Source organism: Pipistrellus hanaki (genome assembly GCF_964339955.1).
Source record: "Pipistrellus hanaki genome assembly, chromosome: 18".
NCBI classification, from domain to species: domain Eukaryota; kingdom Metazoa; phylum Chordata; class Mammalia; order Chiroptera; family Vespertilionidae; genus Pipistrellus; species Pipistrellus hanaki.
This window is the reverse complement of record NC_140520.1, coordinates 29815820-29832136: the sequence shown is the minus strand read 5'-3', so window position 1 is coordinate 29832136 and position 16317 is coordinate 29815820. Positions and strand designations below refer to the sequence as shown.

Here is a 16317-nt window from a genome sequence, read left to right as displayed (position 1 = left end):
TGTTCTCCCTGGGGAATCTATCAGACATTTCAGGAGTAAATAAAAGCAGTGCTACACAACCCCTTCAGAAAAGTCCAAAAGGAGGTGTGGGGGAATACATCTCCCCTCATTTCATGAGGATTGCATTGCTCCCATACTAAAACCAGACAGAAATATTTCAGGAACATTAAAAACAATAGCCATAATGAACAGAGAACCAAAAGTCCTCAATAAAATAGTAACAGATCAAATCCTATAATAAATACATAATAATCAAATACAATTTATTCCATGCATGCAAGGTTAATTTAAATTTAAAAATTAAATTTACCATATCAGGACATATAAAGAAGAAAACTGTACATGATTATCTTTTTTTTTTAATATATATTTTATTGAGTTTTTACAGAGAGGAAGAGAGAGGGATAGAGAGTTAGAAACATTGATGAGAGAGAATCATCGATCAGCTGCCCCCGTCACACCCCCTACTGGGGATGTGCCCGCAACCAAGGCACATGCCCTTGACCAGAATCGAACCCGGGACCTTTGAGTCCGCAGGCCGACGCTCTGGCCACTGAGCCAAACCGGTTTCGGCTATACATGATTATCTTAATGCGAAAAAAAGCATTTGACAGAATTCATCATTTCATTATACAACTAAGAATAGAACTATCTGTCCCTGAAAAATGGCTCTTAAAAAAATCCCATGTCTGACATTTCACTTACTGGTACCTGAATGATTTATTTCCCCATTAGGTAGGAACAAGACTAGGATAGTTCCTGCCCATTATAGTAAGGCAAGAAATAGAAATAGACAAACATGATAGGATAAACAAATATAGTAGATTATATTTACTATATATCATTGTCCATGTAGAAAATGCAAAAGCCTGAAGTTTTAGCTAAGTTGCAAGCATAATAAGATCAATGTACAGAAATCAATTGTATGTATATTTTTGAAATCAGAAATTAAAAAATTTTTACATAATTTCTACTACAGTTTCAAACTACATACAGTATTTAAAAATAAATTGTATAACACTTGTGCAGGATTTAAATGGTAAAAATAACATTTTTATAGAATAAATTAGACCCTAATAGAAATATAGTGGTTGTGAATTAGAAGGGTAAATCATAATAAAGATAGCAATTTTCCATAATCTATAATTTTGACACAGTCCCATTACTATATTAATAGAACTTTTTGTATAAATAGACAAACTGATTCTAGAATTTATATGAAAATACAGCAGAGGTATAAAAATTTTGAAAAAGTTAGAGGAATCATTCTACGTATTATCAAACCTTATGAAACACTAGAGGCCCAGTCCATGAAATTCATGCACTTGGCGGGGGGCCGGGGGCAGGGGGTGTCCTTCTGCTTAGCCTGCACCCTCTCCAGTCTGGGACCCCTCTAGGGCAGTCTGACATCCCTCTCACAATTCAGGACCACTGGCTCCTAACCACTCACCTGCCTGCCTGCCTGATTGCCCCTAACCGCTTCTGCCTGCCAGCCCTAATCACCACTCCCCAGTTAGCCTGATCAACACCTAACTGCTCCCCTGCAAGTCCAATTGCCCCCAACTGCCCTCCTCTGCGGTCCAGTCACTCCTACCTGCCCTCCCCTGCAGGCCTGGTCACCCCCAACTGCCCTCCTCTGCTGGCCTAGTCGCCCCAACTACCCTCCTCTGCTGGCCCGGTCACCCCTATCTGCCCTCCCCTGAAGGCCTGATCGCTCCCTACTGCCCTCCCTTGCAGGCCATCTTATGTCCACATGGGGATGGAGTGATGTGTTGTGTGTTGGAGTGATGGTCAATTTGCATATTACCTCTTTATTATAAAGGTACTCTAAAATATGTTAAGACAGTATGGAATAGAATAGAGAATCCAGAATAGACCCTTTTATCTGTATACAGTTGGTTTACCACAGATATACAAATAATTCAGTGGAAAAATGGTAAAAGCACAGGCACAATTTGATACCCATATGCAAAAAAAAAAAAAAACGAATCTCAACCCTGTTTTACACTATATAAATTTACTTAAATCATCATAGACTTAAATATAAAAAAGTAAAAAGAAAAAGAAATGTTTACAAGAAAATATAGAAAGTATTTGTGACCTAGACAACAATTTCTTAAATACAACCCTAAATGCATAATCTTAAAAACTCAAAAATTCTGTTTTCATAAAACAGTTATAAGAATATAAATATAAACCATAGACTTGAAGATATTTGCAAAGCACATGTATATAGATCTCTGAAAACAAATAAGAAAACATCCAGTTTTTTAAAAATGGGCAAAATGTTTGAATAGACCTTTTCCGCCAAAGAAGATAAACTGGTGGCAAAAAATAAAGTACCTGAAAATTACTCAATAGCATTAGTCACAGAAATGTAACTTAAAAACACAGCAATAAAACTAAAAGTAACAACCATACCATTTCAAAGATATGGAGTAATTAGAACTCTCATACATTGTAAGTTAGGAATGCAAAGTGGTATGTGAACTTCAGAAAGCATTAGATGATTTGTTATAAAGTTAAACATGCACTCACCATACAACTCAGCAATCCAAGTAAATCTTTAATGTTCACATAGAACCCTATTATGAGAATATTCATAGCAGTCTTACTCATAATCGTCTCACATTGGAAACAGCCCATCTTTTTCAGCTGGTGAATGGCCGAACAACCATAGTGCATCCATGTAATGGGAAAATGCTCTGCAATGTAAAGGATTGAGCATCTGATCTTGCAAGTACAGAAGTGAATCAATCTCAGATGCATTATGCTAGGTGAAATGAGCTGTACTCAGAGGCTATCATCCCATTCTGACATTCTGAAAAAGAAACAATATAGGGATAGAAAATAGATCAATGGTTAGCTGGTGGGAGGTGCTTGGGGGAATGGGGATGGGGAGCGTTGATTACAAAGTGGCATGAAGGAATGTTGGAGGTACTGGAACTTTTCTATGTCTTTACTATGGTGATAGGTACATGGTTTGTATTTGTGTCGATGAAACCTCATTCAGCTGAGCACTTATAAGGATAAGTTTTAACCTATATAAGTTATTTCCACCAATTCTAACTTACAGAAATAATTTCTGTGGTTAATATCAGCTCAGCACAACAGAATAGATCAATGAACTTCAAGTGAGAACAATAGAAACCTACCAAATGATTTGAAAGAAATCATTTTTAATATATAGAGAGAGGAAGACTTACAACCTAGGGAACTACTACCGTGTTTCCCCGAAAATAAGACAGCCTCCGAAAATAAGACCTAGCGCATGGAAAGACAAGACATCCCCTGAAAATAAGACCTAGCGCAACTTTGGGAGAAAAAATTAATATAAGACACTGTCTTATTTTCGGGGAAACAGGGTAGCAGTCAAATATGAATGGAGAATAGAAGTCAAATATGCATGTTTTTGTAGGATAGAAAGAGAGTATAGTGGTTCTCAACCTTCCTAATGCCTGGACCCTTTAATACGGTTCCTCATGTTGTGACGCCCAACCATAAAATTATTTTTGTTGCTACTTCATAACTGTAATTTTGCTACTGTTATGAATCATAATGTAAATATCTGTGTTTTCTGATAGTCTTGGGAGACCTCTGTGAAAGGGGTCATCTGACCCCCAAAGGGGTTTTGACCCACAGGTTGAGAACCGTTGGTATAGATGATTATTTGAATAATTATCCACATTTGACCCAAAACAAGCACACCACTAGATCAGGAAATTCAGTGACCCTAGCACAGTGGTCGGCAAACTCATTAGTCAACAGAGCCAAGTATCAACAGTACAACGATTGAAATTTCTTTGGAGAGCCACATTTTTTTTTTTTAAAATAAATTTTTATTGTTCATATTATTACAAGTGTTCCTTTCCCCCCCCCTTCCCACCCCCCCCTCTGCCCTTTCCCCACTCCCCATTGTCCTCATCCATAGGTGCACAGTTTATGTTCAGTCTCTTCCCACATTCCCCTCTTCCCTTTTCCCCAAGAATCATCAGTTCACTCCCCTTCCATACCTCTGATTCTATTATATTCAACAGTTAATATTGTTCATCAGATTTTTTTTTTAATTTCCTTGGTTTTTAGATTCACTTGTTGATAGTTACGTATTTGTTGTTCATAATTTTTATCTTTGTTTACTTTCTCTTCTGAAAGAACCCCCTTCAGCAATTCATATAATTCTGGTTTGGTGGTGATGAACTCCTTTAGCTTTTTTTTTATTAGTGAAGCTCTTTATCTGACCTTCGATTCTGAGTGATAGCTTTGCTGGGTAGAGTATTTTTGGCTGAAGGTTCTTGCTATTCATCACCTTGAATATTTCTTGCCATTCCCGTCTGGCCTGCATGGTTTCTGTTGAGAAATCAGCTGACAATCGTATAGGTGCTCCTTTATAGGTAACCACCTGCTTAGCTCTTGCTGCTTTTAATATTCTCTCTTTGTCCTTTGCTCTTGGAATCTTAATTATGATTTGTCTTGGTGTGGTCCTCTTTGGATTCCTCTTATTTGGAGTTCTGTGTGCTTCCTGGACTTGTAAGTCCAATTCTTTCCCCAGGTGGGGGAAGTTTTCTGTCACTATTTCTTTCAGTATGTTTTCTATATCTTGCTCTCTCTCATCTTCTGGGACCCCCATGATTCTGATGTTGGATCGTTTGAAGTTGTCCCAGAGGTTTCTTACATTATCTTCAATTTTCTGGATTCTCTTGCCTTCTAGCTTCTGCAGAGGAGTGTCTTCTGGCTCTTTATGTTCCAAATCTTTGACTTGATTCTTGCGATCTTCTATTCTGTTTTTAGGACTCTGTACAATATTTTTTATTTCAGACAATGTATTCTTTATTTCTTGTTGATCCCTTAGCATTTCTTGTTGATCCCTTTTCATATCCTCATAGGTCTCATTTATTTTATCGGCCTTTTCTAGGAGTCTCTTGAAAAACCCTATAAGTGTGGTTTTGAACTCTATATCCAGTCGCTTTTTGTCCTCCATTTCTTTCGTTTGTGATCTATTTGGTTTAGGCATTTTCGCAGGCAGCTTTCCTGATGGGGGCGGAGTTTCAGGGTGGAGCCTACAGCCTTGGCTTCCCTCAGCCCCGCCCTATGCGACTCCTGAGACTCAGGGTCCTTCAGTACTTGTTGCAAGCGCTTCTGAGAGAAAGGTGCCCTCGATTTTCGCCTGCTACCAAACAGTGTAAGCTCTCCCGCAATGGGCCCGAAACTGGGGTTCAGTTCAGTTGGAAGTGGAGTTGGAGGTGGCGTTCAGAGCAGTCTGGAGCCTGTCTCCTTCCCGCCAGGGCAGTCCTACGGCACAGCCGGCCGGCCCTTCTCTGCGCGCTGTGTGCGCGCCTCTGGGACCTCCTTTCGCTGCTTCCCCGAGTACCGCCTTACAGCCCAGCTCCCTCTGGATGAGCCTGGGTCCCCGGGGTCTGGCCTAGAACGGGGGTTCAGAGCAGTTGGGGGCCCAGCACAGTCCGAGTGTTTATCTCCTTCCCGCTAGGGAACGCCAGCCAGGCACTCGGCCTCCCTCCTCTCTGGCTCCGTCCTCTCCACGCGCGCGCCGCGTGTCTCCGTACCTTGGGCTTTTACAGCTCCTCCGCGCTTCCTTCTGGTTTTCTCCTTGCTTCTCGTTGTAGAATTTCCAGTCAGTTGACTTTCCTGTAGTTCTGGGTAATGTCCATTTTATATTTTAGTTGTATTTTATTGAAATTGTTGCGTGCGGCTGCGGCTAGGTGCCTACCCGAGCAGCCATCTTGGATTCTCCTCTGGAGAGCCACATTTTTAAAATTTATTCTAACACCACTTCTTCAAAAATTTTTAAACTTCTTCTAACGCCAGGCCGTGGTATTTTGTGGAAGTGCCACACTCAAGGGGCCAAAGAGCCGCATGTGGCTCGCGAGCCTCAGTTTGCTGACCACTGCCCTAGCAGAATAAATAAATTTTGAAATTTTACCAAGAACCCCCTGCTGAAGTAACCAATCATGTTAAAACTTCTGAAAACAAAAAGCAAAAGTAGCCAATGAGAGGGGGAAAACACCACCAGCATCTTATATTCACCTCATCCCTCTAAGAGTGACAGCTGACTTCTCTTAAGGAACTTGTAACTAGAAGACAATAACATCTAAAGTGCTGAAAGAAAAATAAAACAGGACTCCTAGAAATCTCTGTCAAGGAAAAATACTGCTAACCTATGGTCTGAGCATCTGCCCCCTGGTGGTTAGTGCTCACCATAGTGAAGGGTCGAGCGGTAGGTTGAATGGTCAATCTATAGGTCGGACACTTAGCATATCACACTTTTATTATATAGGATAGGTTTACTGACTATATTCCCTATGCTGTACTTGACATCCCTGTGACTGTTTTGTAACTGCCAATTGGTGCTTCTGAATCCCTTCATCTTTTAAGGAGAAATCTGTTAAAACTGAAGGTGAGATAAAAACATTTTAAGATAAACTAAAGCTAAGAGAATTGTCACCACCCTACCTGCACTATAAGAATTGCTACAGGAAGTTCTTTAGACTGAAGGGAAAAGATACCCGATGGAAATTCAGATCCACATGCAAGGAGGAAGAGCCAGCTTCCGGTTTACTCTCTTAAGATGCTCTCTGTGCTGGGACAGGTTTGGCTCAATGGATACAGCGTCGGCTTGGGGACTGAAGGTTCCCGGGTTCGATTCCGGTCAAAGGCATGTACCTTGGTTGCGGGCATATCCCCAGTAGGAGGTGTGCAAGAGGCAGCTGATCGATGACTCTCTCTCATCGATGTTTCTGACTCTCTATCTCTCTCCCTTCCTCTCTGTATAAAAATCAATTAAAAAAAAAATATATGCTCTCTGTACTTACTGCCAGCCAGTGTTCTGTTTTTTCCAAATTCTGCCAAACCCACTACTGGATCCTGAAATCAATCTAGAAGGTCCTGACCAATCTAGAAGGTTCTTCTTGAGAAGTAGAGTACAATGGGAAATACCAGGGTATATACACTAGTATGAAGTGTAATGGTTAACTTTTAACTTTATCTCAAGTCTGTAGGATTATATACTGGCTTGCAATGGAGTTTTTGGCTTCTGGGTTGGATTAAAAGAAATGCATGGAAACACTGCCCTGACTCCATTGGCCTTTCCCTTTCTTGAACATCCCAGGTCTTGTATGTTGGCAGTACCCGAGAACTTTCTCTCTGCCTCTTTGCAGAGCCAGCTTCTTTCCAACTTTTACGTTTGAGCCGAAGCATTTTCTCATCACAAGAGTCTCTCCTGCCTTTGTACAAAAGTAGGGCACTGTACTCTGTGTCAGCATGAAATTTTAACAAAGCCCTAGGGCTGAAGAGCATCAAAAGGCTGTGTTTGAACTTAACTAGGAAATTGTATCTGGTAGGCAGACCTTTCTCAAAACCTGTCATTAATGGGGGGAAGATGTAGGAAAGCCAGTAAACTTAATGACAGTTTGTTCTAGGTGGGAAAAGATGATTGGACTACGTGAAATCTATTCACCTGGAATTAAAATGCAAAAATCAAGTGTTTTGGGTTTTTTTTAAGAAGATTAATATCCTGCCTTCCGGTCCTTGCCTGTTCACAGTGGAAATGACTACCTTGCACTAGGTTTTCTCTCCAAGGCTAAAACAGCTTTCTATTAATTCTGAAATTTCTTAACGTTTCAGTGGTCAGATGTGAATTTCCATCAGTCACTAATGGAAAGCTTGTGTCAGGATTTGGAACAAAATTTTACTACAAAGCAGAGGTTGAATTTGAATGCAACGAGGGTTATTCCCTTGAAGGCAGACCCAAAATTGTCTGTGAAGCTAATAACACCTGGGTACCCGAGAAGCCTCGCTGTGTTAAAGGTACAGAGGGTGTCTTCTACTTTCTTGTCCTGTTTGGGTTTTATTTCTTTAAAATATAAATGGCAGAGTAATTGAAGTGAAGCAGTTTTAGTATCTATGTCTTAACATGACACAAAGTCACAAAGAATTCTGCTGTTGTTACTTGTGTATTTTCATAGGGTTGGCACGTTTTGTATATCACACAGGTTATAAATTTGTCTTCTTTGATTTTATGTGTAAAACTGTATAGCAGTTATCTGTAAGAAAATTGAAGCATGGGTATTTACATCTAAATAAGTTAAGAATGAAGAATGAAAAGACCATAATTTCTAAGTGGTTAATCCAGTCGAAATTATTTTCTTTTCCAGTGGTGACTCCTCCTCCTCCCAGTACCACAACTCCGATTTTGAGTCCTTCAGGTTTAGTAACATCCTGCTTACATTTTCAAAACTCTTCTGAATTATTGGTGCTAGTGCCAGCGATAACTCCCAAGTAACTTGATCCACTCTACATTATTTTGTTTTCCAGTGTCAACTCCTCCCAGCACAAAACCTCCAATTTCCAGTGTCACAGGTTTAGTAACTTCCTACTTATATTTTTCAAAATCTTTCAAATTCCTGGTGATTTTTCAAAATCGTTTCAATTCCCAGATATTTTTTCATAATCCTTTAGCTCTCTGATGATTTACACTCATCCATCCATTTTAGTAACGAAAGAACGAAGCACGTATTTACAGCCATTCTAGTTGTTCTACGTAATGATTCTAAACTTATTTGCCATGGTCCTCAGCTAGAAACAGCTCTGTTAACTTGGCACGTTACGTAAACTTTAAGTGTGTTTATTTATATGTAAGATTGTTCAATACCTTCCTCCCTGGGTGGTAGAAACCGTTAAGTGGGATCCGTTCAAGCATTTAGCACAGTATGTGGCTTACAGGAAGTTCTTAAAGGCAGCTGTATGCCCTGACAGCATCACTGCAGTTAAGTCAGTGAACAAGGAGACCCATGGCTTCTGTTCTTTAATGTGTTTGTTTTCCGTCATCACCGTTGCTATTTCATCCATTTTAAAAGCGATCTATCCAGTGACGCCTTTACAGGGTGTCTTCCTGATCCAGGACAAAGTTTAATTTCCTGGACTGCAAATAGTTTCATTCCTTTTCTAGTGCAATTTCACACTGGTGCTTTTGGGCAGTGTCTCTAGAACAAGATCCGAATTGCTATTACCCTCCACTCTCATTTCATACAGTTATTCTTTTTGCCTTTACTGCCCCCCCCCCCCCGCTTTTTTTTTTAATCCTCGCCTGAGGATGTGTTTATTGATTTGAGAGAGAGAGTGAGAAAGAGAGAGAGAGAAAGAGAGAGAGATGAATCGGTTGCCTCCCATATGCAAGCCAACCATGGGTCAAACCCACCTCCTCAGTATGTGCCCTGACTGGGAAGTGAACCTGCAACCTTTTGGTATATGGGAAAATGTCTGTGTCTATCCACCTGGCCAGGGCTTCACTAGCATTTTCACTTGGGAATGGAAACTAAATTTCATAGCAACTGAAATAGAGGGAAAAACTTACGTACTGGAATGAAATGGAGGACTTGTTGCAGGGACTGTCATCAGCCACTGGGCCTAAGACCTGAGAGGTTATTTTCATGCGGTGGGAGGAGCTGTCTTCCTGATTTCAGTGCTGCTTTCTCTGGCTTCTCTTTGGTTTCAGCAGAAACAAGAGGCAGGAGCAGTAGTGGAAGAGCATTAGCCTGGGCCGGTGGTCGGCAAACCGTGGCTCACGAGCCACATGCTGCTCTTTGGCCCCTTGAGTGTGGCTCTTCCACAAAATACCACTTGCAGGTGCGCACGTACAGTGCAATTGAAACTTCGTGGCCCATGCACAGAAGTCAGTTTTCATCTCAAAAAATTTTTCAGTCATTGTACTGTTGATATTTGGCTCTGTTGACTAATGAGTTTGCCAACCACTGGCCTGGGCTGACCTCACTCAGGGCCCTCCATTGGTTCTGCTTACTCATGGAACATCATTTCCGTGGGTTTTAATTTCCTGTTGGTTAAGGATGGTGTTGAACTCAAATCTCAATCATTGGCTTTCAATTTGCTTCTATATTTTCTGTTTTCCTAAGACTTTAAAAATTGAGGGAAGTTATGCATGTTAGTATGGTCATTAGTACACCTTTTTATAATTCCTGTAGATCTGGCCCCTGGTAGCCTCCTAGAGTATCTCATTTGAGCCCTGTGAGGTTTCTGGGGTGAGGTGAGAAGAGATGGTTTTTGCGTGTGAAATTTATAGTCATTGACCCACCTGTCCTAGTGGGTCACATGTTCCCACTCACATGTCCTAGTGGGTATATGTGCTGTGGGATACTGTTTATTGATAGGCTCTTTTGAATGAGTTAACCATGAGAATTCATAAAGGGCTTATAAACACCTTTACAATTAGCATTTGAAAGAAGAGGAGCAAATTTATTGTGAGAAAACTTTATAAACTATGGGGTTTTTTATATTTATGATTTTTAATTGTTTTATTGTTGAAAGTTTATATATAATTTTTATTGTTGAAAGTTTATATGTTTTTTATATGTATATTTCCCCTCCTCACCATTGACCTTTTTCAGTCTGATCACCACTAACCATTCTGCCTCCTGGCCTACATGCCCTCAACTGCCCTCCCTCTCCCCAGGCAGACTTCTCACCCCCAACAGCCCCCCACTGCTGACCTGAATACCTCCAACTGCCCCCCTGCCGGCCTGCATGCTCCCAACTGCCCTCCTGCTGGCCTACTTGCCCCCCAACTACACCCCTGATTGCCTCCCCTGCCAGTCTGCTTGCCCCCAACTCCCCCTTTGCTGGCCTGCTCACTCCCAACTGGTCCTCCCCCCCTGCCAGTTTACTTCCCTCCAACTGCCCTCCCCCCAGGGGCCTGATCACTCCCAACTGCCCTCCCCTCCTGGCCTGATTGCCCCTAACTGCCTCTGCCTCTGCCCAGCCACCATGGCTTTGTCAGGAAGGATGTCCTGAAGGTCTCCCGGTCTAGTTAGCATATTATCCTTTGATTAGTATAAATGGGTAGGAAATGAAGTCATGCATTAATTTGCATTTCTTTAATTATCAGATAAACTTTTTGTTCTACTTTACTTATTCATGTCCTTTGTTCTATTAGGTTTCTGAATTACTTGTGTTGATTTACCAGAACTCATTATAAATTTAAGCCCCTTTTACCTGAAGTGAACATTGTTTTCTAGGTTTAATAAGTATATATTACTTTATATAGCTTTCAATTACATAAATAGTAGTATATAAATATAAATTTCTAGAATTTCCTCTTACTCTAGTTCATTGTTACTGTTTCTATACATTAATATCCTATATGTATAGATTTACATATTTTGTCGAATTTTCTTTATCCTAAACAAAAATGGCATCATAGTGTTCATATTTTCCTAAAAGTTTTTATACGTACCATCTTAGATTGGGTTTGTATTTAAATTTATTCCCATCCTTTTAATGGTGACTTTAATATATGCCACATTTTACTCTATCAATGGTCTTTGATATGTGCAGAAGTTTTACATTAATAGGTAGTTAGCTATATCCACCACTTGCCTAATGGCTGGCTATGAGTGTGTGTCTTTGTACAAAAGCTTTAGGTCCATCCCGCACTTCAATTACATAAGCATTTCAACCTTGTGTTCTGGTTGTATTCTTTGAATTTAAATTGTTTTACATCTGAAATACTTGTTGTATAATAGAGGCCTGGTGCATGAAATTCATGCACTGAGGAGGTCCCTCAGCTCAACCTGTGCCCTCTCACAGTCCAGGACTCTTCAGGGGATGTCTGCCTAAGCCACCACTCAGATATTCCTCTCGCAGTCCAGGACTCCTTGCTCCTTACCTCCCACCTGCATCAGAGGTGGAAGAGGCTCCTGCTACTGCCACTGCGCTCCACAGCTGTGAGCTCAGCTTCTGGCTGAGTAGGGATGTGGGGGAGAGCACAGCTCAACCAGAACCAGGCTCACTGCTCCTTAGCGCTGGTTCCGCCCCCGGACCACTGGTGGGGGGCCGATCGGGGGCCAGGCTGGCCAGGGGAAGAGGCTGTGGGAGGTTGAGGCACCATGGTTGCACCCCATCCTGACTCTATGGAGGTGCCTGGACCATGCCACTGCCTCTCTCCCCACCTCTGTGGGAGGGGGGCCCTGCAACCACCATGGCTGGCCTTGCAGCACAGGCTCACTGGCTCCGCCTCCCACCCACTGGTTGTTCAGGAAGGTCATTCTGCCACCTGGTCTAATGATTATATAAGGCTAGAGGCCCAGTGCACGAATTCGGCCTGGCCTGTGGGATCAGGCTGAAACCGGCTCTTCAACATCCCTTGGGGGTCCCAGATTGTGAGAGGGCCCAGGCCAGGCCATGGGACCCCACTGGTGCATAATGGGGCTGAGAAGAAGGTTGGTCAACTGGAGAAGGGACCATGGGAGGGCTCCAGGGCTTGTCTGGCCTGTGTTGCTCAGTCCCAATCAGTCGGACCCCAGCAGCAAGCTAACCTACTGGTCGAAGCGTCTGACCCTGGTGGTCAGAGCATGTCATAGTGAGCAGTTGAGTGACCTTAGCATATCATGGCCGACCAGAAGTCTGGACACTTAGCATATTAGGATTTTGTTATATAGGATGGAATGAGATTGAGTTCCTTTCCATTGCACCCATCCCTATTTGTTGAATAAATTGTCTTCTCTCCAACTGATTTGAAATGCCAATTTTTATCATAAATCTTATATTTCAACTATCAATACACAAAGGTTTCAATTTTTTTAAAAATATATTTTATTGATTTTGTACAGAGAGGAAGAGAGAGAGATAGAGAGTTAGAAACATCGATGAGAGAGAGTCATCGATCAGCTGCCTCTTGCACACCCCCTACTGGGGATATGCCCGCAACCAAGGTACATGCCCTTGACCGGAATCGAACCCGGGACCTTTCATTCCCCAAGCCGACGCTCTATCCATTGAGCCAAACCGGTTTTGGCAAAGGTTTCAATTTTTCCATTCCTTACCAACCTTGTTATTTTGTGTGTGTTTTTAATGCCATCCATTTTAATGTATATGAAGTGGTATCTCATTGTCATTTTTGTTAGCATTTCCTAATGATTAGTGTTCATTTTAATATATTTTTATTGTTTTCAGAGAGGAAAATTCTTGAGAAAGAGAGAGAGAGAAATATCAATGATGAGAAGGAATCATTGATTGGCTGCCTCCTGCATGTGCCCCACTGGGGATGGAGCCTGCAACCTGGGCATGTGCCCTGAGGGTAATTGAGTCATTAACTTCTGGTTCATAGTGGACACTAAACTTCACTGAGCCACACTGGTAGGGCAGTGATCATATTTTTATGTGCTTCTTGATGTTTTGTTTAGCTTCTTTGGGGAAATGTCAATTCAAATCCTTTGCTCACTTTATGATTTCGGGGTTTTTTTGTTGTTGAGTTTCAGGAGTTCATTATGTATTTTGGATATTAACCCTTGTCAGTTGAATGATATACAGTTGTTTCCTCCCATTCTTGGATTACCTTTCACTCTACTCATAGCGTCTTTTGTTAGACAACAGTTTTTAATTTTGATGAAGTCCCATATATCTATTATTTTTTTGTTGTTGCCTGTGTTTTGGGTGTCACGTATCCAGATCCAACATCATGAAGCGTGTCCTCTATGCTTTGTTATCAATGTTTTATAGTTTTAGCTCTTATGCTTAGTTCTTTGATCCATTTTGCATAAACTTTTGTGTATGGTAAAAGGCAGGAGACCAACTCCATTCTTTTGCATGTAGATATCCTGTTTTCCAAGAATCACTTGTTGACAGACTGTTTTTTCCCTTAAGATATTCTTAGCATCCTTGTGCACATTTGACCATATTATGTGAGGGTTCATCTCTGGGCTTCTATTCATTTGGTTTCTGTCTTTATTCCAGTACCATTGTGTTTTGATTTTTGTAGCTTTATAGTAAGTTTTAAAATCAGGAAGTTTGAGTCCTCTCAACCATGCTGTGTGTTTTTTTGTGGGTTTTTTGTTTGTTTGTTTGTTTGTTTGTTTGTTTTCTGGTGTGTGTGTGTGTGTGTGTGTGTGTGTGTGTGTGTATGTTTCAGGATTGTCTTGGCAATTTTTAGATCCTTGGATTTCAAGAATTATAAATTGGACTCTACCTAGTTTGGCTCAGTGGATAGAGTGTCGGCCCACGGACAGAGGAGTCCTGGGTTCGATTATAAGTTGAATTTTGTAATTCTGAAGAATGCATATTCAAGGTGGTGATAGCGGCGGATGCATGTAACCTGTGGGTTACTATTTGTAATATTAGCCCAGGATGTCTTCCTATTTATTCATGTCATCTTCTATTTCTTTCAGCAATATTTTGTAGTTTCCTTTGTAGGAGTCTTTTACCTCTTAGTTAAGTTTCTTTCTAAGTATTTTATTTTTGATGCTTTTATAAATGGAATTGTTTTCATAATTTCACTTTTAATTTTTCATTTTTAGTGTCTAGAAATGCAACTGATTTTGGGGTGCACATTATGTAGCCTGCAACTTTTGTTGGATTTATTTTTTAGTTTTAACAGGTTTATGTTTGTGTGTGTGATTTTTAGATTTTTCTATGTAAAAGATCATGTAATCTGCAAAGAGAATTTTAGTTCTTCCTTCTTAATTTAGGTGCTGGTTATTTATATTTTTTTGTCTTATTTCTCTGACCTAAACTTCCAATATGATGTTTAGTAGAAGTAGGAAATGCAGGCATCCTATTTTGTTCCTGATCTTAAGGGAAAATGTTTCATTCCTTTACCATTGAGTATGATATTAGCTATTGGTTTTTCATAAATGGCTTTTATTAATGTGTAAGTTTCCTTCTACTATAGATCAACTTCTAAATCCCTTTAAGCCTTCCTGTTGTTTTCTTTCTTTATTACTATTATTTTTTTTTTTATAAAGGAATGGAAAAGGAGAGAGAGAGAGAGAGAGAGAGAGAGAGAGAGAGAGCGCAACATCAGTGATGAGAGAGAATCCTTGATTGGCTGCCTCCTGCACAGCCCACACTGGGGATCGAGCCCACCACCCGGGCATATTATTTGGCTGGGAATGGAACCATGACTTCCTGAAGCTCCATCGCTGAGCCATGCCAGCCAGGCCCTAAGTCTTTTAATTTTATGTAGAATCACATCAATCCATAGGCTAATATCTATGTTAATTTAAGATAAATTTAATTTCTATACCATGGAATATTATCATAGGAAATGTTACTGGACAGGAAGAAGAATTCTGATGACATTGAATATAAACTTATAATATTTTATAATATTTGGAAAAGGAACTAATATGATTTATGTGAAGAAAATAAAGTTATGAGTTTTTATTCAAAGGTAAAAATTATAAACTTATTGCCGGGGCCTGCCTGGCAGGTTGAACCGGGCTGAGGTAGGGAGGTGGGAATTGAGAAAAGAGAGACAGGAAAGCGGGATCGGGAGGACTCCAGTTAGCCATTCACGGAACTGTAGCAGGTTTATTAACTGCGCAATGCTTTTTATACACAAGACACTAATTAGGAGGTCTGTCAAGAGGAGTGTATTTCTTTGTTCCTCTTAATCTCTAAAAAAGAGAGAGAGCCGAAGGACAAATTCTTAGTACAATAAATCTTCAGTAGGTAAATACAGACTTCTTGGCAAGACGACATGTTGCTCTCCTACTACATAAATTACTTTCATTCTACTGATAATCGCCATCCAAACAAGTCAGGGAAAACTGTTTGGGTAGGGGGCCAGCCCTGCTAGCCCCCTCAGATGCAAGGACCTAGTCAGCTTACATCCTGTCACCAACAACTTAGAATTTAGAGGACTTAATCTTTGTTATTGTCTTCTTTCTCCCTTTACTTATTTCCTTTTTTTTCTTTTTCTAGGACATCCCACTCCCACTCCTGATGAAACACCATCTAAAACATTAGGTATTATTTTAGTTAATAATACTTTGCAGTATGAGATTTTAAAGTCCTACATGGAAATATATTTCAGTTATTTATAGTTTGAGATAATCTATCACAAGTATGTGAGAATTAACATTTGGTAATCTTAATATCGTAGATACCATGACAAATATAAACTGGTATGTATAGACTCATAGATAATACAGTGTTTAAGAGGTGCTATAAATTAGGTTTCCTTGTAAGGTGAAGTAATTTCTCAACTGTTGTATTTAGTTGTAGATTAAAATATGTAGAATATAATTTGATTTTCATGTAGTAGTGTTTTTTGTGATGACAAATGGTAGTTAAGTTTTCTTTCTATTCATATCTTACTCAAGACTTAATGTATTATAATTTGGGTTATTTTTTTTTTTTTCTTAAGAGGCTGGTGTATCACACTTTATGTATGCTCACGTAGTTCACACATGTGTTCAAGAAAATTATAAGTATAGTTGTGTCATTTAAATGAAATACAAGTATTTTTGATGAATAAATGAAGAAAAATTTTAAGGTTGGTCTCTTTATAAA

The 16317-nt window shown here is 40.2% G+C and overlaps 1 protein-coding gene across 1 annotated transcript in view; it reads left to right on the top strand.

Moving 5' to 3' along the window:
• Positions 1-16317, top strand: part of LOC311612392 (membrane cofactor protein-like) — a 135191-nt gene that overhangs the window by 93737 nt on the left and 25137 nt on the right. The window contains exon 11 of the mRNA XM_084865296.1: positions 15727-15771. Coding sequence (XP_084721422.1) covers positions 15727-15771 — 45 coding nt within the window. The remainder of the gene's footprint in view (positions 1-15726; positions 15772-16317) is intronic.